This window comes from Oryzias melastigma, linkage group LG5 (genome assembly GCF_002922805.2).
Source record: "Oryzias melastigma strain HK-1 linkage group LG5, ASM292280v2, whole genome shotgun sequence".
In the NCBI taxonomy this organism is placed as follows: Eukaryota; Metazoa; Chordata; class Actinopteri; order Beloniformes; family Adrianichthyidae; genus Oryzias; species Oryzias melastigma.
The window spans coordinates 18,004,410-18,032,329 of record NC_050516.1 but is presented as its reverse complement, the minus strand read 5'-3'; the positions used below and the strand labels follow the sequence as shown (position 1 = coordinate 18,032,329).

At 39.6% G+C, this 27,920-nt stretch overlaps 1 protein-coding gene across 1 annotated transcript in view; it reads right to left on the bottom strand.

Annotated features, from left to right (window-relative positions):
- slc25a26 (solute carrier family 25 member 26) overlaps positions 1-27,829 on the bottom strand; it is a 57,952-nt gene extending 30,123 nt beyond the window's left edge. The window contains exons 1-5 of the mRNA XM_024269680.2: positions 27,643-27,829; positions 25,862-26,018; positions 24,387-24,505; positions 19,436-19,540; positions 17,322-17,369 (exon numbers count right to left, since the gene is read on the bottom strand). Of these exons, the coding sequence (XP_024125448.2) occupies positions 17,322-17,369; positions 19,436-19,540; positions 24,387-24,505; positions 25,862-26,018; positions 27,643-27,675 (462 nt within the window). The 5' untranslated portion in view covers positions 27,676-27,829. The remainder of the gene's footprint in view (positions 1-17,321; positions 17,370-19,435; positions 19,541-24,386; positions 24,506-25,861; positions 26,019-27,642) is intronic.
- Positions 27,830-27,920: the final 91 nt, after the last annotated feature.

Below are 27,920 nucleotides of genomic sequence, written 5' to 3'. Positions count from 1 at the left end.
CAAAAACTCTTATTGCAGATGGTGGGATCTGAAACCAAAAAGTTTAGTCTGGCAGTATTTAAACCAGGCAGTGACATCAGGAAAGGCTCTGTGTCAAACATGTGAAGACTGAGAGAGAAAGGGAGAGATAGAATTCAAAAACACTTCAAACGTTTGGTTCCATCCCATCATGTCATGCTACAGAGATGTTTCTGTTTATTATTTGTCACTTTTTCTTTTGAATAAAAAATGCTTACAACATCTTAACAAAGTGTCTGAGTTTCTCTTATTCATTTTTTTTTCTTTTACGGCGAATGAATAATTAGTGTATCTGTAAAAAGCATTATGTCATTCCCTATTAATATCAGAAAGGATCCATTTCCTGTTTATATCCATACTAAAAGGTAAAATAATACACAAAAAAATAAATGGTTTGATGACTATTGCTTTGTGTTTCTATGCCAGGTGTGAAGGTTTTTTAAAATCAGCTATTTTGATTTTAATAGATTTAGGTTTATACATTTTAGGAGACAAGTTTTTTAAATTGACAAATCAAAACTCACAATTTAATTATATCCAGTTATATTATGAATGATTACATTATTATATTTTTAAAAAGTTGTTGAGTTTGGTGGATCTACTTCAACCCAATATGCCCATCTCCCTACAGGCTTCATTTTTGTGTTCAGAGTCATTGGCAAGTTGGCAAGAAGAGACTAATTCACGCGAATACAAACACAAAATTATTTACATTAAAGTTTTTTAAATAGAAATAATTTTAAATACCAAGCTTTAAAGTGTTGCCAGTGGTTAAAAACCCACTCCCATGAAAATCATGTTTATGGTGCTTTTAACATATTATATAAAATAATTGAAGAATGAAACTGTGTTTCTGAGTAATTCTTTATTCAAATTGTGTTGAATCAGGAGCAGATCAAAACTAATGGTTTGAGAAGTTCAGATTTGTGACGCAGCAGGTTCCATGGGGGGGGCAAAGTCTCCATTCCCTTCTCCAATTCTGATTCAGCAGGAAAATTTATTTTACGAAAAAAGATATAGATATACTTGGCCGGCCCTGGGTATAGGCAACCTAGGCGACTGCCTAGGGCGCCATCTGGTGGAAGGGGCGCAAAATCCCGATTATTATAAATTAATGTATTTTTAACCGTTTGACACACAACTCATTTCATGCATACATTAAAAAAAGTAATTAAAAAACATAAATAAAATAACTCAAAATTTTAACACAATCAATAATTTTGCCCTGTGTGGTGCCCCTCCTAACCAGACACTGCCGCTGTCTAATCTAGGTGGGGGAAGAAGGAGCGCAGTGTTGCCACTGTTAGGTCTTCTTCAAAACTTTTAAGGATGAAAAACAGCAAAACAAGGGGACAGCTTTGAGGTACAAAAGGAAAAATGTACTCGAAGCAGAGGTTGTCTGTTTATTTACATACAATTCCATGGAAATTCACCCCCACCCCAGCATTTTGGTCAAAAATATTTTTGTTTTTGGCTAAAAAGATTAATTTAACTGGCAATACAGTTTCTTTTTGTATCTTTAAATCTTCAACAACGAAGAAGTGAAGATTAAAAATATATATATTGAAAAAAGCTCGCTGTCCCCACTTTTAATGTAAACATGCCTAGGGTAGCACAAGGGTTACAAGGCTAAGAAGAATTGTTTTCTTAAATGTTGGATGGACTCTGATCTGTATTGGATCCTTTTTTGAATTAAATGTTGTGCAGCAGCAATGATGTCACACTTATCCCACGGCTGACACAAGAATTAGGACCCAACAATACAACTGCTACACACCATGACATTTCTATTGTGACAAATTCAGTTCACTCTGGAACTATGCAGGAAAACCCAGTCTTTTCCACGTCTTGTGGAAATCAGCAAGCTGGATTTATTGCTACCTCCCACAAGAACAAACTCATGTTGACATTATTTACTGTTATTTAAATGACAGTAATGAATTCCCTCACAGATTGTAATGTTGCATTATGAAATACCAGACAATTATAACCATTACATTCAATTCAGACAAAACACAGTGGCGCAATCGCGAACCCCACAACATTCTGCTCCCTTCTTGCCACCAGATGTGAAGCAAATGAGCGAAGGAGCGAGTGACTCATGAGCCAGACGGTCTACTGGATTGGGCTTCATTCTGAGTGACTGTTCACAAGGCATTTGGCATAAGCTCCTTAACCGGGGGATTTACCAAATCTCAAAAGAGACCATGTGTGCTGCTTCAGATTCTATTTCTTCATGAAATAAAGTAAAAGTGAGGAGATTGTTTCAAAAAAGAAAGCAAAATAAAGCCAAATGGTTAATCAAGCGGCAGGGAATGAAAAGAAACTCACAAACATGCAGGCTAAGCAAGTAGACAAAAACCCAGACTTTAAGTCCACATTTATTACCTGCTAATGCAGCAGGGCTGCAAGCTGGATTCACTTTATAGACCGAGAAACACATACACACATGTCCTCTCACACAAACAACCCAACACACCCACATTCCATCTGCTGCGTGTCACGAAAAGTATGACGAACTGACTGTGGTCACATGACAGACAAATATCACATTTTAATAAGCTGAAAGTCAGGGGTGTCGTAAATCATGTCGGGATGGCAGGTGGCGTTTGACACCTCGGTATGACTCTGGGCCAAAAACTCTGAAGGAATAAGCTCAACCAGTTGAACAATCTAGAGTAACATCTGAAAAGCCACAAAATGAAAAACAAATACTCAGAGATTGAGTAAGTAAAGTAGATATCAGTGAGCATTAGGTAAGTAGTTTTATTATGACTCTATTATAGCTGCTTAGTTGTTTATTTTTCTTTTGGTTTAAGAGTATAACAAGACATTCCACTGAACACTTTCCAATAAACAGCTGGAAGCATTGGTGAATCTAAAGCTACACTTATCACCTGTGAATCTAAAACTAAAATCTCAAGTTTTACTTCAATAACTGCAGATCATTTCAGGATTTTTTTTTGTATTGGACAACTGTATATTCATCCTTGATTCTGCAAAAGCAATCAAANNAAAAAAAAAAAAAAAAAAAAAAAAAAGGCAGAATCTGAATTCTTCCCCGATCCCTACAGCTTCTTCCTACCAAAATAGTTTAAGGGCTAATCCTCGCTGCAGAGGGACGCCCAGTCCACCGCTGTGAGGGTGTTCCGTGTCGCATTGTGCCGCGGAGGAGAAGCGCTTTTCTTCACATGAATGTGTTCTGAAGTACAGAAGTTTACATTTAAAGTCAGAAATGACTTTTTGGTTAACCGTGACCTTTTTAAAGTTATAAAACCAATGGTATTATGTTTTTCCTAGAGCTAGTAGTTCCACGCTAACGTAGCTGACGGCGACTATTGTTGCACTGAGCGGGAGTAATGTCCGAATTTGAATATATAGAGGGAGAAGCCGTAGGGAAAGAATTCGGATTCAGCCGAAAAGTCTTCCTTGTAGTGTCAGCCAAAACACAAAATAACTTACTGGACCACAAATGACCTTCATATTCACGTAAATTCACGTGTTTTATGCCAAAGATGCATGCTGATGTTTGCCAGGACTGTCGGCGCCATTCCTCTAAAGAATAAATGAGGCAACATGTTAGTAATTGCCATGATTGTCAAAAGAAGCTGCCCTGTGATGAACTGGCAACAGTAGTTGTGATAGGCTCCAGCAGCCCAGTAATACCGAAAAGGATTTAGAAAATAGATGGATGGAATTAAATATAACTTTAACAACTCTAAAAATGAAAGTCTTTTATTTTTACATTTTTGCTCAATTATGATATTTAATTCTGCTGTAAAGTTGTTCATTTAAGCACAAGGACATTTTATATCAAGAGTCATGCAGCCATTAGAGGAATTTTAGCATCTGGATTTTATGTTGCCTTTTATTTTGCTGGATTCAAGTCATCGACCATAAGAGTAAAATATCTGCTTCATCAGAAAAGACAGACTTTATTGGAAAATGAAGTTTCCATCCCAGATAATATGACTTTTTGGTAACAGACTCTTTTTCTCTATTTAGGAAATGTTTTTATATCAATTCTTATTCCAGAATTTAGTTTTACCAGTGCTTATGCTTTTTGATGCTGTTCATTACTTATAAAATGCAAGTTCCATGTCATGTCAGCAAGAACGCAAAAAAATGCAAATGTAAGTGGAGGAATTTGCTTGTGCATGCATGTGTGTGTGTGAGAGGCTAAGTACACCTCAGGGAAAGAGGGTTTCAAGTCCTTTTAAATAAATAAACAAACACATAAAAAAGCCAATCAATAGAAGGAGCCTGATCTGGCACACTGGGCCCGTCTTTGGCCTCTCACTTCATCAGTGAGGGGGGAAAGAAAAAAGCAGAGTAAGAAGGTAGGGTTTCATCTCTCTTGGTGGCTGAGAAGTGCTGCTTGGTGGAGGATCGGGTCTGCTCTCCCGATTACTCAAGAAACAATACCATATGCTATCCCCGTTGAAGCAAGCACACTCACACACCTGTCTCTATCCTCCCCGGAGGCTCACTTCACACAAATCACATGCCTATCCAACTTGAACCTTTTATGGAACTGTTCTCAGAGCATTTCCACTAAACTCTGTCCCAGCCGTGAGGCTCTGCAGTTGCATGCACCGAGCAGCAGTAAAACCCACTCTTCAGCTTTTCCATCTCGGCGCTGTGCAAACTAGCATGAGTGTGCGTGTGCACTCGCTGAGGAATCGCACCTGATAGATTGTGGATGCCAACAGCAGCACGGAGCATATCTGTGTGAATGTTTAGACAAGACAAACCAAGGGGATAGGCCTGAGCCTCTGCACATCGCCCCGGAGCCAATCTTGTTGCCGCCGGCCCTGATTCCAATCAGCTGGCGCAGCCCGCCAAATCCCTGCACAAGTCAGTAATTTCCCTGATCTGACAAATTATGCTTTGTCAGATCAGGGGGCGGCTCAAAGCGCGCTGGAAACCATTCAAGTGAGCAATTCTTCTCAGAAACTCTGAACATTTACATGGAGGAGCAGAGTTTTTTCTTTTTTTTTTCCTCTGCCACCTACTTTGTTCGTGCTTTACCAAAAAAAGTGACAACATCCAGAAGGCAGATTTTTTTTTTTTTTTTGCATTTAGAAACAGGGTTCCCTTCTTCAAACTCAGAGGGATAAGACCTCACACCACTGACTGTATTTGAAAAGTGGACTGAGTGACCCCTCCCCCCTCAGGTTTCAAATTGGAAGTACCCGCCGGCTCCAAGAAGCCAAAGTCCTATAGACTTCTATTAAGAAATAAACAACTATTACTCAGTCATTATAATTGTCAAAAAACTATTCCTGCTCAAGTACCTTTTTTCAAACTATATATTTTTTTGGCCAATCAGATGCCTCGATAAAAGTGTGTGGTTCCATGTCGAACATGACAGATTCTTGTAAGCTCAAATTCAAGGGTGGTAGAAGGTGTGGACTTCCAACACTCAGTTCTGATTGACGAGAGTGGCTACCATAGAAATCTTGACTCAGACAGTCGAACCAATCACTGGTTACTTTCTTTTTCTGGCTCCAAAATGGCAACATCCATACTGCAAAAAAAATGGCGACTGCATTGGCTTCATTTTATTGAAGCCGGAACTCATTTTTTCATGCATAGTCAATGCTTGACATGTGAGGTACTCACCACTGATACAAATGTGTTTACTACCAACACCATGAAAAAAAATGAACCTCTTATATCCCATAATATTGTTCTGATAACAAAATCCAAGTCCACTTCTAATAAACTAGTAAAGATGAAGTTCAGCGAGAGTACGGTAAATCAGATGGAAATCAAACGCTGAGGAACCAAAATCGTGGCTTCATCACTCAGTCAGCAACTTCCTGTTTACATGGCCCATCCACTGTGTTCAGAACCATGTAAACACCCCAATTGAAAACTACGGCGTACATCCATCAACATCCTCACAGTTACTATGTGAATGTACAGAAAATATGGTTATAATTATTACTAAACTCATTTGTTACATGCAGTCAGTCGCAGCGCCTGAGCGAGTTAAAACCCCAGTTTGCTCTGTCACAGTCACTGATAGATGACATCCATGCCAGAGTGCATATTAGCCCGTGAATGGTGATGTGTTGTGATACAGGATGCCCCGAGGGTCAACCAATTAGCTGCTGACAGGAAGAAAGATGTATGGCTGCCCGATGTGTCTGAAGTTGGGAGCGAGACGTGGGAGAACGGACAGAGAAAACATGCTGGTGCTGAGGGCCAAACGCGCAAAACTGGAGGCTTGATGAGGGTACTCAGCATCGGTCCAATCCTCTGAAAAATGACCCGCAGCCTCCGGGATTCTAGTGGTTGTCTCTTGAATCAAAACTGAAAATTTTTCTTCACCGCACACCGCCAGACACACAGAAAAGAATCAAATTCTGGAAGAATCAGAAAATAAACAGGCTGGTGTTGTTGCAGATTACCAATAACAGCCTGCAGGCCAGTTCAATTCTTTATTTTCCTGCTCCTCAATCACACACACATGAGAGAGTAGCTTATCAGTGGAGAACTAGATAAGCAATCAACAGCCCAGCTGGAAAGTAGAAGATCAACAGATCCATTGGCAGCGAATGCAATCTGGACCAAACACAGGCTAATAGATGACTCCATCAAACAAGACCATGTATGGACCTGATCAATCCACGAGAGCGCTGGAATGACCACAGAAACACATGAAACAGAGCTATCGTTAATGAAAACAACATGACTGAGTTGTGAAATGAGACGTCTGAATGGTTTATCTGAACCACAAAGCCAAAAAATCCAAACATATTCACTCTAAAATTATTCCAAAAATACTCTCGATAAACACGATTCACACATTGAATTACTTCAATTTCCAAACTGCAAGGTGACCTAATTCTTCAATTTTGTTCAGAGAAAGGCCAGCTAGCCAACCAAACGTTAGTGGCTTTTATTAAGTGTTTAATAGACAAGTAAATCTGAAACTTTTTTTTTTTTTTTTTTTTACAAAACTCAGATTGTTCATCCATATATCCATTACTCTTCTTCCACTCATCCAGGACCGGGTCGAGGGGGCAGCAGTCTAAGCAAAGATGCCCAGACTTCCCTCTCTCTGGCCCCTTCCTCCAGCTCCTCTGAGGGGACCCCAAGGCGTTCCCAGGCCAGCCGAGAAACATAGTCTTCTAAACTGCTTTTTCAAGCAAACAAGCTCAATTTGTGTATTGTCATTAAGTTATTTGTGATCAAGCTATTCTGCAAGCTTCCTAATCTGGATTCACATTTTGTTTATTAGCCTTTCTTAGAATTCATTTTTTATTAAATCAGATGTTTACCATCAAAGTTCAATTTGCCTAATTTTAAAAGCTTGTGGAGGACCATTCACTAAGCTAACCAATCTCAAATCACTGTTGTTGTATTTTAATAGACTTCAAAAGCCACAGAGGACAACATTTCTCAGAGTTTCACTTGAATGTGGATCCAGCTTGGATAGAATCTCAGATTCCAGTCTTTGTCTGCAGCCAGTGGCTCTCATACTGCTGCCATTTTTGAATTTCAGGTAATACATCAGAAACAGTTCAGTCTGAGACATAGCCAACCATTTTGCTCAGTTTATAGGGCCAATGTTTTCAAAGTGTTCAAAATGCTGGGGAGATACAAGTATCCTTCAAGAAACATAGATGCCCTACAAACATTTTAGATTTGGAGCAACAAAGAGGGGAAGGGGTCACATTAGTGAGATTAAAACAGATGTCCTGTTTGTTTACACATAATGAAGATTACGATAAATTTATTTTTTTTTCTCCACAATCTTAAAATTAAACCACCTTACCGACACATTAAGTTACTCTGCTGGGGAACACAGCACACAGTAAAGGCAGACAGGTGTTGAACCACGAATTGGTTTGAACTCCTAACCTCTGCTGGGGTTGGCCGAGGTAAACGCGCATCATGTGGGTGACACTTTAGATTTTCCTTTTCCGCCGAACATTAAGCAGTGACATCTCAGTGTGACCCCTGACACTCAGGTGCTTTGCTCCAGATGTTTTGGGGGGCTGTAAGCGCTGCTGCCTGCTCAGTGGTGGCTGCGGCTGGAAACGGGGTGCAAGCGTGAGGCTGGACGGGCCGGGGAGTGGAGGGGAGCAGGTGTTGCTTCTGGAAAGCTTCACCTGACTATCGCAGTATGAAAGCACATGCACGAGAAAAGCTGGTGGCAATAAGACTGAAAAATGTCTGGAAGTCTTTGATGTAAATTCCTGGAGCAACGAATCTCCTGGTGGATCATATTTTACACATGAGTTTACATAAAGCCAAAGACGTTTAAAAAAAAAAAAAGTATTTAAAAAGAAGTGAAATAAGGAGGTAAGCTGTTCTCATGACAGAGAAGTGGTGTCATAAATACAGCTGAGGTTAACCTATAATTACAGGGTGCTTCCTTAAGTCTTACGACTTCTCCGTGGCAGTGATTTGTCTTCTTTCTCCGCCCACAACTCTATCCTTTCTCTCCAGGATAAATGAAAATTATACCTTCCTGCTATTTATTGGACCAGAACAAATGTAAACTTCTGTCAGAGATTGACTTTTAACAAAGTGACTTCATAATACTGAATAAAATGGATGTTAGAGTAATTAGCCAATTATGGATTATGATGTTTTGCAGCTTTATATCAACTTAGCTCGAGGGGAGCTGGTAATTATTACAAACTGCATAAGTATTACATAACTGAATGATGAAAAATGCTTCCCCTTTGATCACATATAATGATTTTATGTTAGACTACTTGACAATTGTTTAACCTCCAACTCTCAGTCTTTTGACAGATCTGAGACTTTATTATTAGAAACACATGGAAGAAACTTAATGTTTTCTGCAGCAAACAGGCATAAAGTTAAAGGAGGAAACCAGAAATTAACAACCTTGCTGTAGTCATGCTGGCAGTGGCCACAAAAACACAAGTAAGAGGACAGAGACAAAAAAAAAATAAAAAATAAAAACTGTATTTTTCCTGGAAAAATATCTGGTAGGATGTCCCAATGATAAGTTTTCCAAATCCTACAAATACAGACAATCTTTGAGTTATAGCTTTAATGTCAGATTTTTAAGCAAACCAAAGAGCCCCGCAAAGAAAAACATCCTTAACATAAGTGGTGTGATCCATGGGTCTCAGTAGCACCAGTTTCCAATGCATTAAATCGAACAAGGAAGGACTGAAAACCCCTAACTGCCTTCCCCCCAGTGTAAGAGCACAGACAGCAAAAAGCCCAAATGGAAGGCTGACAGCATGCCAGCTGACTCCTTAACCCCCTCCGACTGCAGAACTCATCAACACTACCACATGTTGTTCTTAGGAAGGTTGTTGAGGGCTATTCATATTTGCTTCTGATACTCAGTTGCCAAAAGTGGACCTCAGAGGAACCTAGATGTATGAGGGGGCAGCCATACGCTAGACTCATGCCAACATGCATGAAGGATAAGCTACAGAAGAGGGAAAACGTGAAGATTTGATTGCATTCACACAACTCCACTGATGGGGAGCAGAGCTCCATTCATCTGTCATCTGCAGCAGAAGCAAAACCATTAATCCAAGGAGTGACGTGTGTGATAAAGTGATAGGACTCAACCAGGGATGAAGGTCGAGCTTAGGAGGGTCATCACTCTTCTAACAAGGGTCGGCTCGACCTGCAAACAAGCACCATTCAAAACAGATAACCCATAACTCAGAGAGGCAGACAGAGAGGAAACAAGTCTTCAAACTTCCATCATAGACAGACACATCCAGCTCAGACTGCTTTACCACCAAAGCTTATTTAAATTCAATTCATCTGTCAAATACCTTCCATTATTCAAATTTTAAATATTTGCAGTAACATGCATTAACATTTTTCTTTTCTTTGCAAGCAACCGTACAGGTAAAACCAAAATCACTTGAGTTAACCCTTTCACGTATCGGTCACTCTGTCACAACGTATCATTTAACCCTTGTGCTATGTTATGGGGTCCAGATGACCCCACCCTTATATCAATGTGTGATTCCTCCCATGACAAAGGTGGACATAGGTGGACAGGATTTTATGTCTGCCATTGACACCAGTGAAGATTAAAAAAAATCCTTGAAAAACAGAGTTCAGCGTGCTGTCTTTTGGGATCCAGATGACCCCACTTTCAATGTAAACATGCCTAGGATAGGACGAGGATTAATCTAGAACTATTAAATTTAGTATCACCTTGAATGGAAAGACACAGAAGAATTTTTGCTATATAATTCCAAATAAATTTAGACATGGAGGGTTTAAATTTCTACAACTGTGTCTTAAATTGTACTAGTAGGCTGGATTTGCAGTAAATGTGTTAAACAGTATGCATAAGACTAAGAGACAAGAGATACAACACCAGGAAACCAAACACTAACCTAAATATGACTTTCCTGCACCACAGATGCAACAGCCCAGTCTAGTAAGATCTAAACTAATGATGGTTTCATGTTTATGCATAATGTTGTTCCATCTGAACCTCCATTACATCATGTCTGGATTGGTGAGACTCATCTCACCATTTTGCCCCAAAAATCTCAGATTTTATTTCTTTGTCATTAGTTCCATTAGCATAATTACATCAGGGATCAGCTCTGAGCCCCTTCCTGTTTGCCATAGTGACGGACAGGCTGACAGATGAGGTTACACAGGAATCACCATGGACTATGATGTTTGTAGATGATGTTGTGATTTGTAGCGACAGTAGAGAACAGGTGGAGGAGAAGCTAGAACAGGGGTAGGGAACCCTGGTCCTGGAGAGCCACCTTCCTGCATGTTTTCCAATATACCCTGTTCTGGCATGTTCTTATTGGCTGGACACACCTGAACCAGGTAATTGTCATGAGTCCCTACTCCTGAATGATTACCTGGTTCAGGTTTGTCCAGCCAATAAGAACATGACAGAACAGGGTATATTGGAAAACATGCAGGAAGGCGGCTCTCAAGGACCAGGGTTCCCTACCCCTGAGCTAGAAGAATAGGAAAGGAGAGGAATGAAGGTTAGCCACAGCAAGACAGAGTACATGTCTGAATGAGAGGGACCCAAGTGGAAGAGTGAGGTTTAGAGGGAGAGGAGATAAGGAAGGTGGAGGACTTTAAATATCTAGGGTCAACTGTTCAGAGGCATGGAGAGTGTGAAATGAGTCCATCAGAGGGACAGCACATGTTTGAGGTTTTTGAAGATGGTTCAGACATGTCCAGAGGAGAGACAGAGAATATATTTGAAGAAGGATTCTGAGTCTAGTTTATGGGTGCTGTTAAGGAGACACGAAGGTAGCTAGTGTTGAAGTAGAAGATGAAGAAGACAGGGTTAGATGGAGGAAGCTGACTGACTGTAGCAAAAAGCCAAAAGAGACTAGAAGGTTTCTGCATCTTATAGCGCACTCACTCCAGAACACAATTTTCCTGAGGAGTGGGTCAAAGCTTTACTAGCTCAGTGACTAAGTGGTAAAGTGTCCACCCTGAGGGTGTTTGATAATGGGTTCAAATATTGAAGACTATAAAAAATTAGACCTTACCTATCCATATGCTAATTCGGAATAAATGGTTATATTGAAACCAAACTGTTTCCAAGCATGTTGACCAGTGCTCAACTATACCTCTGGGGTATTGGCTCAATGCAAAGATTCTACAGTCATTGGCGGTGACTCTAAATTGTCCCTTAGGATTAAGCACCTGTTGTCTGCAATATGAACTTATGATGGACTGGTGATCTCTCCTAAATCCAACCTGACATGTCTTATGAAAGTTGGGATAGACTTCAGCGCCGCTCTTTATCCTACTCTAAAAGTACTAAAAACAAAAAAGACATTGCTAGGGCATGTCATGGACTTTCCCCCAAAGAAGCAGCTTTTAAGGTGATTTGATTTCACTCTCTAACCTAAAATATTAAAGCAAACTGAACCAATGAAGTAAGTCAGCCAGTGAACGCATCCTTGGACCAGTATGATGGTCCATCCTTTTCCTAAGGAATAACAACCTACAAAGTCTATTATCTACAACAACTTGCAGGTTCTCTTTTCTTTTTTTTATTTTGGGAGGGGGGAAGGTAGTATGCAGTTAGTAGTCTTACTGAGGAACACAATGACCTCTGACTGAATAGTAGGGGTGTAAGAATATATCGATTTAGTGAAATATCGCAATACTTCATTAGGCGATACTTGTATCGATAAAATGCAGCCAAGACAATATATTCATCCTGTCACACTGCTTAATCCCACTAAAACGTTTCTGGAAAGCATCTGTTCAAGCACTCGAAGCGTTATAAAACTTCATTGCACTGGTAGAAACAAAGCACTTTATTTTCTCAATCACACATATGAAACATTACTGGTTAAGACACATTTAATCTTCCTATGTCGAAAAATTTTTAGTCGAGTGAAAAAGTCGAGTGTTTAAAAATATTTCCTAAATTACTCAAAAAAAAGCACTTTGAATTTGCTTGGCTAAAAGCAACTTGTTCATAGGATACAGTTCCAGTGTTTAATGCTCTGATTATTGATAAAACTTAATTAAAACATATATTATAAAGCGTTATTTATCTAAAAGGTGCATAAATAATCAGAAGTTTTTAATAAATCATAATAAATGAAATATTGTCTCTGGTGTTGTCTTGTGAAATATTGTGATACTTATTGTACTGTGATGTGTATGTAATGTAGTGCCAGACTTTTGCCAATACACATCCCTACTGAATAGTAAACTGCAAACACCCCAAAATCCTTTCAAAACTCTGAACTATAGATGTTAAACCAATTGAACCCAACACTGTTACAGATTAACAGCTCATTTTGTGCATTTGACAGCTCAGACTAAGGTGCAACGCAGTCAGATTACCATCGTGAAATGTTACAAACGTGTGTTAAAGAAGTCATTCAGGCACAGCTCTAAGATGTCAGGCGCTGTTCGATTAATGGAAAGCAGTGCACATCTGAAAGAGGTTTTATTCCATGAGTGTTGAAATACAAACACACCCAAAAATTGGAAAGGAGCTAAATTAGAGCAAAACCAAACAAGAAAAAGGCTCACTCAAATATATAAACACCGTCATAAGCTAGCTGTAAGGCGTCACGTTTCTTTTCAGCCAACAGTTTGACATTTTCCATGGTGAAGCATTTCTAACACTTTCCATTCTATCTAATCCAGTTGTGATAAGTATTTCAAGGTGCTGCAGTCGTTTAGAAGAGGGGGCTTCTTGGCCGTGTGAAGACGGCAGCAGCTGCTCGGAGAGGTCAACGATGCCTCTACATGTGTCATGCAGATCCCATCTTCAGCTTTACAGGAGAAAAACAAACTACCTTAACTTCTCCTGCACTTTTGCTCTGCCCCGTCCTCACATGAGGGTGTATAAGCATGCACTTCCATGGATCAGTGCACAGAGAAACAGGATATTAGAACAATTCTCCTCACCTCTTTTTTCATACTTGCATCAGAGGTTAAAAGTGAATACTTGATGGGGAAGAGAAGAAAGTAAGGTTGTACAAAGGTCAGCCTTAGTATCCCAACAGGCAAGGCCAAAAACTCATAAGTGTTCAATGACTGTAAACTTAATACATACAAAGATTTAAAACCTTGCTTTTAAGACATTCCAGATATTTTTACCAGGTTTAAGCTGTTTTAAGAGCTAGGATCTAGATATGAGGAAATTATTATTATTAAAAAAAAACCTTTTTACTCCATATTTTTGAGAACAGAAAACTTGATTTAAGGCTCAAAAAACTCAAATTGCGTTGTCACTTATGGTTTGTTGCTAAAGATTTTACTTTAAAGTTCAATAAATGTTGACAACTAAGACTGGCAATTATTTTGGAAATAAAAAATGTATTTTATAAGAATAAGCACTAGTTTTACATTTTATGAGGATTCATTGAGAGGACAAAATTGCAAGATTGTATTCTTATTTTGTTCGCATTTTGTTCTATGAGTCATTTCCACTTCTTACACTGGTTTTGTCACTAATAAAATTAACTACAACGAGATGAATAAAAACTCAAAAAATATGAAACATTTACTTAAAACTGACAAAAAAATGAAACATTCATTTTTAATCAATGTTATCCACCAGTTAACTGTTTTAGCTTTTTTTTTCACTTTTAGAACGCTTGTGTGGAACTTCTTTTTTCTAAGATTTCTTGCTAAGTAAAAATTACACACTGTATGCACGGGTAATTTTATTTTCTAGAGATTTTCTTCTTAAGACTAGTGTTCTTTTGCTATTTTTAGACCACCTTTTTCAGTAATGTCTTCAGTTATAGAAATAGAGGACTAAAGTAGAAGAAGAGAACTCTGGAAGATGGTGAGTGACTGAAACTTTTAAACTTTTAAAACAAATCATCAAAAAAGGTAAAATAACTGCACAATAAGATACAGGAAGCTTGTATCTGAGTGTATGCTGGTCTGTTTTCTACTCCCAACATCTTCACCTTTAGAGCCACTGACTGGAGCCAGATCCGTTCACCAGGGAACCACAAGGTGAAGTCAAACAGGTCATTTTGATTGTTCTTAACCATTTTTAGCAGCTCGTCTTTGACACCATGAACTGGGACAATGCAAAAATGAAAAGGACGGAAACAAAAAAAAATTGAACTTTTAGATGGAAATCAATATATGAGTGGAAATCACCATGACATAAGATAAAGGAGAACACGCCCACTTAGTACACTCTTCTCTCTGGACCAGTCAGGAGAACGGGGTCATACTCAACTAGTTTTACTGGCAGGCCACGCCCTCAAACAAACCGCTGATGGTGACACGTCACAACAGTCATAAAACCTCTGAAAAAGACTCCTGGTCACAATACAAACATGTCAGGGTAAATAAAAACATATTGAACTAATATTTTGTCTGTCAAGTCATCACTTCTAGAATGAAGAGGGTTGATGAGGGTTTTCTAATACTCCATAGGACTGTTTATCCCTCCAAATTGATTATCAAGATGTCTTTTTAATGTGTCCAATGCAAACCAATGGGTCACATGGCCACAAGGTTCATCCGTTTTATAGTCTATACTTGCAACCAATTACAAGCTGAGCATTAAAACGTCTCATGGGAGAACCAGAACAGGAATCAGGTAATGATTAGAGATGCAATATAAAAGAAGGAGCGATATGGCGGTGGGGGTGTCTCGACGAGGAGGTGTTTCATAAGCTCCGTGCTCTATATCCCAAATGTTGAAATGCACAGGCTGTAAGGGTTACTCGCTTCACTGGCTCAATTACTCTTCTCAAATATTTAGAGGGAAAAAAAAAGAAAAGCTTTAAATGAAGTGAGCCTTGTACTGTATGCATGAGAGAGCAGAAAGTATGAGATACACCATTTAGATATTGCTCCAGGTGCCTGAGCCAACACTGTCAGCTTCACTTACACCTGTCATTCCACAGCTCTCACACCACAGCATTACAAAAATTACTTCCTAATAAGCCATCTCAGACTCATTACTCAAACTCAAATTGCGGAGGTTCAGATCAAATTTGAGATCATCTTGCTGCACTTCAGATCAGGGAAAAAATAAAGGGCCTGCAGATAAAAAGCTCACTAACTGCTGTAGATGAATGTCACATCGTTGGATTGGTAGCAGTGGTGGTGATGGAGTAGAGCGGGAGAAGAGAGTAACCAGAGCGACCGCTGTTAATCTTTCCATGCCATCTAGTGGTGGAAGATGGTGCCATTCAGAAACAGAAAGCTGCAAAAGCTTAAAAATAGCATGTTGATTTAATAAAGTCTTGATTAGACTAGAGGAATCACCCTGCATGTTTAGAGACAATGAAAAACATTTTTAAAGCAAGACATCAGCAGCTTGTATGTGCAAAACATGGAAAGTTGCCTCTCAAAGTCCTGAGCAAAGTTGTGTTGATGTTAATTTAATAGGCTCCTTGCTTTTTTCCAAAGGAGAAAAAAGTCATTTGCCGTGCCGCAAATTTATTCACCCCAATCTGAATCTCATTGATTTCATGCTCTGTTTGGCTGGAACACAAAAGATGCCGACTCAGCAGAGAACTTGACAGTTTCTTTTAAGGAAAAGAGGGGGGACCAAAATGAAGATTAATGCAGTGCGAAAGGAAAAAAGAACTGAATGCCTATTAGTCAACAGGCTGGGAGCGAGTTTTGGATAAACACCTAAAGTGGCGAGCACTGCAGGCCCGTGCAGGTGAGGAGAACGACGCTGCAGCCGCACCCTGAGGAACTGAGAGGTCTCCCTCTCTGCTACCGTGACATCATTCCTACCAGAAATGCCTTGTGATGCGCGCTTAATGAATAAACGGCCGAGAAAAGACCCCAATTAGCAAGCCAGAAAGAAGGGGGGCACCGCGCCATGCCGCGCCATGCCACGCCGCCCCGCGTGGGCAAACTTATCTTGACAGGGTTTCTTGGCCGAAGCAGGTAGATCAGCGAATCGCAAAGAAGGCCCGGAGAAAATGAATTACCTTCCTGACACACGTCAAAGCCAATCACCACAAAGCATCCTTCGCCGTCCCCCCTCCACCCCAAATCCCCACTGCCACCGCTGCGTTTCATCTGCCGGTGTTAGTATGCACACAGGCCGTGCGCCAGCCTCCAAATGTATTCATTTATTCTGAGTCCCTCGGAGAAATCACAGCGTCTTGTTGTCCTTTTTTTTTTTTTTTCCTCGGCTGTCCAGATGGAATTTGCGTGAATAACATCAGTTTAGTGAGACAGAAAATAAGTACAGGCCAGCAAAGAAAAAGGCACTAGATTACAACCCCCCCACTTCAAAAAAAGAAAAGAAAAAATAAAACAAGTGTCACCTTCATACACTCCTTCCTCCCTGTTTGTCCTTTTCTTTTTCAGTTCTTTTGAAACCTGACAGTCGGGAGGGAGAAAGTCTCGCAAATATACAGAGCTCACAACAATTATTTAGCATTATGATGCGCTGCAGGTGCAATTAAACTGAACATCACGAATCAAACAGCAACTCTTTCATTAGAAAACGGTAAGCAGGTATCAAGGGACTGCGGCTCATTTACCTTTGCTTTGTTTTGCATTCATAATGCAATTAATTAATGTAATTGTTCAGATTAGTCTTTTAAAGGAAAAAAAGAAACACCCCTGAAAACAACTGACTGATATGAAAATGAATAAAAACAAATCAATAATTCTAATTTTAATAAAGCCCAGGAGAAATTAAGATGGTTTGAGTCCCAAAATCCATTTCACCTCTCATAAGAAAGGGTGAGTAGAAGTATTAGTTGTTTGCTTAAACCATTGAAATAGATTTTAACATGATTAACCTGAACTAAGATGAAGACTTTAGTGTAATCTGCATTAGAAGTGTTGAGTGTGGACAGAAGTCTTACCTCTCTGAGAACTGTGCTGCCATATCCTCTGTACAAGCCTCGAACGCCCTGCACATCAACAAAAACAAACAAACAAATCAACATACGTGTAGAAAGTCATGTATAAAGTCCTAACAACAGTGAAGGAGGTCAACTATGCATCTAAACATGGTTAGAGCTTCACTTCTGCTCGACTATCAGTCTTTTCTTCTTTGGCTGATAAGCTTTTCTTCTTATTGGAAATTTAGCACAAATGTAAGATATATATTTTCCTTAAGCAGAAATGATATAATATGTTTAAACTTAAAGTGTTTTTGTTTAAATGGTCACTTTTGACAAAGTCAAGGGTGCAGCTCAAACAAAAAGATTTAGATCATGCTTTCCCAGCAGGCCTTGCTGCAGTTAAAAAGTCAGACAATAAGTTATTACTTTTTAAGAAAAAAATGCCAAAATGTAGAAAAGTATAGTAACAGTAATGCACAATATATGACACTATGTTTCTGCATTTCATGTTGCAGATTCAAGTCTTTTGGCTTTAAAATACATGCAAAACAACCGCAGATTTATTTTATTTTAATAAATCACTTTAAATTAAAATATTATTCTTCTACATTCTCACAAAAGTGGCTGGATGGCTCATTTGGCTAGGTGTAGGACTGGATTTGCTTCCCTGAGCCAAAAAGAGAGTGGGTCCTCACGCTGCTACCTAACTGGGTGTCCCTTTGTCTTAAAAACACAGGATTGTGTCTGGAAAGTTGTAAAAACTCTGCTAAACCACCTGTGCAAATCAGTGAAAGCTGCCAGACGGGTTAAGCTGAAAGGTGAACAGCAACACCTTAAATTCTAACACTGAGATGTGACTAGGTTGAACACAAGGGTGTGTATTGGCAAGAGCCTGATGATACAATACATACAACACATGTTGTGATATATCCCAAGACTGCACAAGAACATTTTTTCATTTTTTTAAGAGTATGACTTAGAAAAAAACTGTACCTGAATATATAATAAAATGGTAACATTCTTTTTATTTTTGATTGACATTTAACCCAAGCTGGTTCAGCGAGATCCTGTTGTTGTTTTGGTTGCGGTGTAGAGCTGCTCAAAGAGGCTGAGTGTGCTGCAGCCGGAGGTTTAGGCGGGAGACAAAATTGAAGGACGCTCACACATAATCAATTAAATATCATAAAGGCAGCATTTTAAATCGACACAAGTATTGCCAAATGAAATATCACGATATATCTCCAAATCGAATTTTTTCTTCACCCTTAGTTGAACTTAACATGAGTATGCAAAAAAATGTGCTTCATTCCACTTAAAAACTAAAAAAAAATCCTGTGACCACATTATTAATAAAAACATGTGATTTATGAGTCAGTTTACTGTAAAGATGAAGACATGGTGATAAGATAAAGTTTTACGACGATGATGCTTTAAAGTTCTCATGTTCTGGTGGCTTTTTTTTCATGATAGTGGATATGAATGTGAATTTAAGATTTTAAAAAAAATGTGTTTCTTTATTCAAGTCGGGATGAATCAAGACCAAATTGCAAAATTCAATTTGTGACACAGCAATTGAATTGGCTAAGTTTCCCTGCTCTGCTCCATTCCGATGCATCTGGATCCATAAACATCTTTGCTTTCCACGTCGGATCTGACATCTGGCTCAAAACTGTATGGATAGCTCCAATATTTCTCACCATTTTCGTTGTACTGCTAATGTTAGGTTGGGGCTGTAGGTTGAGTGTAAACAAAAAGGTGATGGGATATCAGTGGAGGCTTACTTCTGTGCCAACAAAAGGCAACTCAGAGGCAAATTTCTAATGAATTCCTGCAGAAACTTTGTCCTAGAAAACAACACAGAATGAAGAATCATAATTAAAGACCACTGAGAATGCTTTAACAAAATGGATTGGATAGGGACTCCGTTTCTTGCTAGGAAGAGATCAAATTAAACTTCCAATAATGGTTTTCTTTAATAAAAATGGTTTTCTTTAATATAAGTTCATTTCAGTGTATTGTGACAACCTTTCCATCACAGCCGATGTTTTACTGATAGAATTGACATAACCAATCAAAAAGCACTGTGTTTATTGGAGTGCAGCGGCGATGTGGAAACTCTAAACCTTGAATACCTCTTCTCTGAGTGTAGCCAGCAGAATGCTGTAGGTGCTGGAGGAGGGCGAGGCCTGGGCTCTCTGTTTGACGACTTCTGTGGGCACCCGGATCAAACACGCCACCTACAAGAAAACACCACAAATTGGCTTTCTTTCCAGCTTTCTTTACATTTTGACACACGTTTGAATCGAATCAAAATCTGATGTTGGGGGGAAACACCGACCACCTTAGTGCCCTTTTGAGTTAACACCACAGCAGGTGGACCTCCTTTGGAACAGCATGATGGGAGCAATTACAGAGCCTGCAGGCTAATCCTGCTGGAGCTGTTGTGCATCTTTAACATGTTGATGAACAAATAGTTACACACGTGGCGGCGCAACAGTTGTCGTGTCTGCAGACGGGACTGGCGTGGGTCTGCTTCCAAAGAACACGCTGCTGTCAAGCCTGCTGATAGATTCAGACGTGCACGCACACCTCAGCGAGCGCGCTCCCTCCTCAAGTTCCAACCCATCCGGCGTGTGTCAACAAAAATATGGACTGCCAACAGCAAGTGAGGAGAGACATGAATATTTATGCCTCCTAAAAACAGACATGCAGGCAACTCCAGCCCACCTGGCGACTTGATTTCCCATTTATCCTGCATCAGTGTGGAAATACTGACGGATGGCGAGCAATCTCAGAGAGCAATTGGTGAGCAGCCCCCCCCCCGAGTCACATAGATGCCCCTGTGCAAGTGCCACCCTCACCAAGGCAACGGGGAGGGGCAGAAGGAGATTAAATGTGTCCCTCCTTTTGCTTCTGTTGCTGCTTCTCCATCCATTCTGATTTAGCATCAGGGCCCCGGCATACGGTTTTTGGGCAGGGAGGGAAGGAAGGAGGGAGGGGTGCCCCAACAGCTGTTGGCAGAGTGGTTTCAGATGGGCACTTGTCTGCTCCTCATGCTTCAAAAACAGAAACCTTCTGGGCATGAATATGCTTGTATGCAATACAACTCTAAAAAATCTTCTTATTTGGTTCATAACTCCACTTTGATTGTTGCATTCCTCTTTTTAATTCATTCTAAGCAGGTAAACCTCCATTTCTGTACTTTTGAGGAACCAAAGGAGCTTATTCAGAGGATTTATGTGCAGGACCTTCCTTTATTTTAAACCGTGATGCAACACTGCCATCAAGTGGTGAGAGCTGCACCTGCATGAGCTGCTCATCCAAGCCTGGGATCTCATCTGCCCTCTCATTTGGTGAAGTTAGCATATGTAATACACTGTGCATCCCATTTGGTCCAAACCAATTCTCTGAGAAGGAGCATAATAAGGCAGGAGAAATAAAAGGAGCTTTGACAAGTAATCAGTGACGCTGTCGCATAGGGAGCTTTCATTTGAGTTGGCCTCTCTTGCTCCTGCAGCAAGAACCAAGCCGGGACTACAACAAATAAATTACAGAAAACTTTCATTTGGAAGATATTTACCCAATAAAGTTTTTTAAGAAGTTTACAAAACATCGAAATCACTTTAATGAGGCAAAAACAAGTTTAAAGGCTAAGAATCTTTATGAAGAAAGAAATAATTCTAAAATATTTCCTTAGAGTTTGTCTTTGGTCTGACGATGGACTTAAATCCACTCATTCTACCATTCATCTTTATTTGCGAGCTCTTGAACTCATTAGGCTGATGCCTTTCACTTTCCTGTTGTCGTTAATCCAAATGACAGCCTGTTTTCAATTTCTAGTGCTGGCAAAGATGAGGTAAGAGTCCGCCGCTCGCTGACTGGCAGAGCGGCGGAAGGAGGGGGAAATTAGCGGGGACTCTCAGCGCATTAGTGGCATAGACAGCAAATCAATCTACTCTTCTTCTCCTTCATAGCCTTATTTATTTATTTTTATTAGTTTTTAAAACCGCTTGTGGCCATTGGGACAAAGTCAGCCAGAACCAGCACTGCCATCTGCCCGACACGCTGCAGCGAGACCCGATCAACATTCAAGGAAAGCCAACTTTCTGATGGGTCGCTACGGGTACCAGCAGAACCTCAAAGTCGACAAAGTGAGGATGCAGGAGACAAGAGAGGAAAAAAGGTCATGAGGAAAACGTGCTAAGATGAGGACACAGAGTTTCCCCCCACTCTGGAACAACAGCCAATAAATCACAGAGCGTGGAGCTGCTCAAAGACCATGCATGGATTATTCCTCAGTGCCAACTTAATTGGTTGGCCCCCTTTCTCCCCCTCCACCCAAAAAAACTCCTCCTCTGTGCTCCCTCCTTCTCTGCGTCCCCCTATCTTGTCATGTCACCCTGTATTTTGCCGAACATCCTCCTGCAGACATGCGGCGGTGAAGGAACGGGGGGGGTTGGATGCGAAAAAAAGCCACTGCCTGGCCTTGACAAATGAGCTTTCAGGCCAGACGTCGAGCGAATGGGAATGAAGATAAATCTGATCTAATGGCTAGATAACAGCCTGCTAGAGCCTGACAGACGCCATCAGCTTACACATTCTTTATAAGAGCGTCCCACAACAGCAGCAGCGGCACACCACAACACCTTTGAGGGAGGGTGGGAGGGGGGGTTCTCGCTGCCTGGCCGTCTGACTCGTCTGTCCTCTCCTTGTTGCTTTCCTTTGTGGGGAAACAGGTCAACAAGAAAATAGGAGCCAATCAAAAGCTCCCAAACACTCTGACTGCTGTTTTTTTGCTTTTTAATGATGGTCTGTGCGGCCAAAATATTACAATATTGTTTCATTATGAAATTCATGACGCCATATGGAGTAAGTCACCTCAACCTAACGGTTTATAATCTTCTCTACACAGGAATTTTGGACAATCTGCATCATCTCCAAGCTTTTAAAATAATCTGGCACACCATAATTTAACCACTTGTGAATAATCTGTATAGTTTGAACCAAATTTCTTCATAAAATAAAAATTATTATTGTCTATTCTTCATAAATGCATGCTTAGATGCTGCTTTGGGGAACAGATTTTAATCTGTCATGTCTATTTATAGATTTTTTTACAGCTTTATGTCCTGATGTTTTAGGATCATTTGTAAAAAAAAAAAAAAGAAAGAAAAAGATTAATCAATGAATTTATGATGACTTACAAACTCTAAATATTGAACTAAATCCTCTTTAAAGTTCAGGTGCATTTAAAAAAAAGGTAAACTTGTGTTCCAGGAAAGTCTATTTGACCGTGTAACTGGCTTTTTTTTACAGACAAGCTCACAAATCAAAATGACCTCTTGCCTTGGCTTAAATTTAGTTGAAATGTACAGTTTTGAAAATACATTTGCTTTTAAAATGTAGTATTTGGAGAGCAGAATATGTGAAAAAAATAAAGAAAAATGTTTTTTTAAGACTGAATAATTTCAAGCTAGCATCACAGTTGAGTTGTACATGCAAAACAAGTGTATTACAATTTGTCACTTTTTGAATATTTAACTGGATTTTAGCCTTGAAATTTTATCTTAGAATGAAGTTATAACATGTAGATTATGTAACTTATACTTATAATCTTTTTTTTCCATTTATTTTTTTTAATTAAACAAAGTTCAGTATTGGTGCAGTCCTACTTTGTGTATTTTTTGCATAGAAAAGTATACATTTTAGAATTCTTATATTTCTTTTGATTAAAACTTAATTTCTTTCTCTCCTTTGGTTAATTGTAGGAGTAAAGTACTGCTAAAATGTATCCAACATAAGATGAAAAAACTAAGTCAACATTTCTATTGTCCTTATCAGAAGTTCCAGAGGTTTTCTCCTCATCTGCTGTCTGTCAGTAAAGCTAAGCTTTAATGTTTTGTGAAATAAATGAAAAACAAAGCTGTGCATTCCATTCAGCTGAGAAATGCCAACAATTTCAAATGCAACTTGGTATAAACTTTTGGAGAGAAATAATTGCCACATTTGTGGGTGTTAATTCTGCTAAATCCTCTATAAGAATACACTTGTGATTATGGCTCTTCTCTATTGCAGTTAAAAGATTTGAACACAAGTAGCAGGATTGCATCATGGTGCAGGTGTTTGACCCTTCCATGCAACTGGGAGCAGCAGAGGGGCGAGTCTTTCATTGCTAAACCCCAAGATTAGGCTCTTTGAAGGAGGCGAATTCAGCTGCCAGCGGTGGGATGCCGCCCTGCTCCGCTCAGATCCACACTGGATTTATGCCTTTGATGTAGTCAAATCCAGGACGGGGTTACAGGGAGTTGCACCCTCTGCCTCACCTTTGACACCCGGCTGGCCTTTGCACCCCCCATACAAACTCTGAAACAAACTCATGTAGTTGTTTCACTCCTGTGGTATCTGTGCAAAATGATGCTAATGTGGTAGAAATGCGGTCTGAACCGGGTGTGGCTGAAAGGCTCGGATAAAGTCCCTTGATCATCTCCCCCGTGAGGAAACGAACACGCAAATCTTGTATAAATTGCATCCATTGAAAAGCCATGAATACTGAAAACCCAGAAGTCTGCCGCTTCCGTACCCCTTCGTGTGAATACCAGCGGTCATCGCGTGCTGGGGCGACTGGAGGAAAGACGGGCTGAGGAAATTGCACTGCTCCTTGTTGATTTCAAGCTTGAATTCCCCGGACTAAATTGGCAGAGTCTGGGGGTCTGAGCTGGGAAAGTAGATGAGTCAATAGGCGGTAATGAGATCTTATTTACCCAGCTGGTGGGGAAAATACTGCGAGGAAGCTCCCTTAACTCACCCAGCTGGACCCTGGAGGCCTACAGCCAAACTTCCCCCTCGATTCCCCGCTGCCCCACTGAAGAGCGGCCTGTGAAATTTAAAAGGCAGCCGCACTAACGCACAGCTCATTTGGGACAGGAAGTGGTGGGAAAGCAACAAGGGTAATAGGACGGAGGACAAAGCTGCCAAAGATGCGAGTCTGGGAATGAGCATCCCAAATAAAAACAGTTCACAAGTGCGAACAAGGGTGAAGGCCCACGTGACAGCAGTGAAAGATGGCGGCGTGCGGGGACTTACGACTTCTCCGAGGGAGGCGGCCAGCATGTGAGTGACAGGCGCCGCCTGTGGGGCTGCAGGTGCTCCACCGGCGCCCAGGAGGGACTTTGCGCACTCATAGGTGACAAAGAAAGCAGCGGCTGAAACCAAGCAGAACCACACTCATTTAAGGCCCATTAGACAACCAGCATAGAGCTATTAATATTCCTCAGTACCACTGACAGGTGTGTGAGCGTGAGAGGGTCTGTGCATTCAAAGGCTCAGATATTTAAGTATTTCATGAGGGGAGAAACTCAATACTCACAAGCTAAATGCATTCCAATTTAAGTTTCTAAAAAATGAATAAAAATTAGATTAGGTTTAGTTTTACCTGCTCAGCTGAATGACCTACTGACCTAAATGTCACTGCTTCTATAAAAAACTCTAAAATGAGCTCCATAAACGCCCTTCCTCACATTTCTACACTGACACTTTTTTGGTAGATGTTGATTTTATAAGTTATTAGTCTAAAAATAAAGTGGATAAACCAGATAAAAACTCAGTGGTTCAGTTGTAGCAACCATTTTCTAAGTTAAGTGGTTGAGTGATTACCTTTCCTAAATCAGAACTCCCCATTTCCACCAAAAAAAGAATGGTTAGCAGTTAACTTATATATGAAAAACACGGCATTATTCATCATGAAAACATGTTTACAGCAACCAATGAAAGCCGATTTTACAATTTCTTTCAACAAATAAAATTAGTTTTTGTGTGGAAAAATCCAGAATGAAGTAAAGTTAGTTTTGATATTTATGTAATTTCATCACTATATTTGATGTCACTAATCTACGATGATTGTTTATGAATCCACTGTGTTCTGATTATGAAAATGTAGATGGTTTATTAAATATATACACTTAGATTAAAAAAAAAAATTGGAAAAAAAATCCTCAAATGCAATGCATTGTGGTCCATATTCCCAAATCTAGTGAGCATCGATGCACAGTGGCTTTTTGGCAGAGAATTGTGGGAAATTTCTGGGGCACTCGATTTTGAAGGAATTTAGCCATTGCTTTACACTACTCTTGTACATTTGACCCTCTAAATATCTGTTTTATTTGTATGCCAGTAAAACCAAATGTTACATGTTTTTTTTGTGGAGTGGAGCAGTGAGTTTGTGCAAGTGTATTTTCCACACCTCAATAAAGCTCTTTATCAAACTACATTTTTGTCGTTTGCTCCTGTTTCACAGGGATTTGTATAAAAAATACTCAGAAATGCATTTTTCCACTTAATTTTATGTCCTCCATCTTAAAAAAATGCCATAAGAACGTGTTAAAGACACCAAAAACATTCAAACATGACATAAAACATTTTTATCTAAGCAGGTCTTGTGTGTTCTGTTTCGAGCACATCATCACCAACAGCTGCATGCATCACCAGAGCACAATCATGCACGGCAGTTGCCTATGAGCCTCCACCACCTCTAACAGCGTATTCCAGCGAGGGCGCCTTACCGTTGGGGAAGGAACCGACAGCAGCAGATGGGACCCCAGCGTAGATGCCCCTGAAGCCGCCAGCCTTGTAGAAGCCCTGCTGACTCTGCAGTCTGGTCTTAATGGTGTCCAGGGGGAAGAGGGTCAGATCCACACACATACCCGCACAGCCTCCTGCCTGAGTGCACAGTCAGTCATTTTGTGAGACACAGAATAGAAGCACTTGGTTAGTTAAGAAGTGCACTTTTGTCGTAAATACAAGGGAAACAAATAGTTTAAAGATCATCTAAATTGTAAATAATGCTTTACTGACAGACAAGATGTGTTTAAATTGAATAATTTCTTTATTTATTTTAGAAGCTGTTTGATGTAAGATTTATCACGTTTTGAAAAAAAAAAAACTCTACATTTGTTCAGTTTTAAGTAACTAATTCTGAGCTAGTTGTATGAATTGATATTTCATTTTTAAGGGGAAAAAATAGCAATTTAAAGCTGTGGTCAATTTGAAATTAAATAAATTGTGAATACAAATAAATCTATTCATTGTTTTGACTGCACTTGATATGATTAAGTAAATTTAGCAAACACTGTTGCTCAATAGTTTAGGAACCATTTTTTGATTTATTTTCTTTATATTTATATTTGAACTAAAGACATAATAAAAATGAATATCAAATCATCTAATTAGGCTGGTAAATTTTACAAGCAAGCAAAAAATGAGGACAGTTTTGTTTTGAAACCAGTTCTGGTTTGTGCTAGTTTGTTTATGTTGCAACGTCTTGACTTGAGGCCTATTGAACTACTTTATGCACTGCTGTAAATAAAAATAAAAATCCTCTATAAGAACTATTTTACTTAGAAATTAGGACCAAGCAACTGTTTCCTTAGTCAATATCATTTGAAGAATGTTTAGTCCTGGTAAAGGAGAAAATTATTTTAAAGTTGTTTTACAGTCTGCATGAGTACTAACTAGTGCTTCACTAAAACTTTCATCAAAATCGACGAGGTTTGAAGTAAGACGATATTTAGTAAGCTCGTGATCAAAGAGATTTTAGGTATTTTAAAGACAAGTAGATAAACAGAATAAATACATAACTCAAAGCGTAATTAAACTATGAATCTTTGAGGACATATACTGCACCAAGACATAACTACTGAACTGATCTTCTTAAAGCTAATCAGATTGAAGAAGAGCCCATGACATTTGAGATTAGACTTTTGTTTTTAAGGAGCCATCTTAAAGTTAAGATGACAGTCTCTAGAAGACTGAGAAGAAAAGTTGTGTGATCTACATCAAAACATAAAGAGATGCATTCAAGCTTTTGTTGTCCTGTTATGATAAGCAAATGCCATCTGATAAGTGTGAGAAACTACAGCTCAGCATCTCTATGTTTATGGAAGTTAAGGGATCCCATAAGATGTGAACACTTTCTCTTTAGAGGGCGGCTGTCTCCTCCTCCTGCTACCCTGAAGACACCAGACACCATGGCACTAATCTGTTGTCTGTCTACTGAAAATCCCAATTTGGCTTCACAAGAAAAAAAACTGTTTCTTTTCATGGTTTATTTGGAACCTAACCTTGTCATACCAGTTGTTTTCAATTAACAGAATAAAGTGTTTAAAAGCAAAAATTCCTTCCTAAACAACCCCCTGCAGTCTAACCATGAATTCCGCTAAAGACATTATGCAAACACTATAATCAATAGCAACTACAACACGACAACTTTCATGACATCATGAAAAAAATGTTTAAATGTCTATTTACTGCCGAATATCTATCTATGCACGCTAAAACATTTTACCACTAAGGAAGCTACGAACTCCCTTCTGTCCATGTCCCGCTTTTCTGGTCTTCCTCGGAGGTCGCGTACTCCTTAAATATGATATTTATGTCTGTTTCTCATCCAAACCAAACCAAAACATGCTTCTAAAGGACGCGGCCATCTTGGCGGAAGTACTTCCGTGTAACGTCATGACGAAAGCATTTGCGTCAATGACGGAAAGGAGGTTACGATTTAAGACAATTCTATATATATATATATATATATATATATTATGGAAGCCCAAACTGTTCATAATT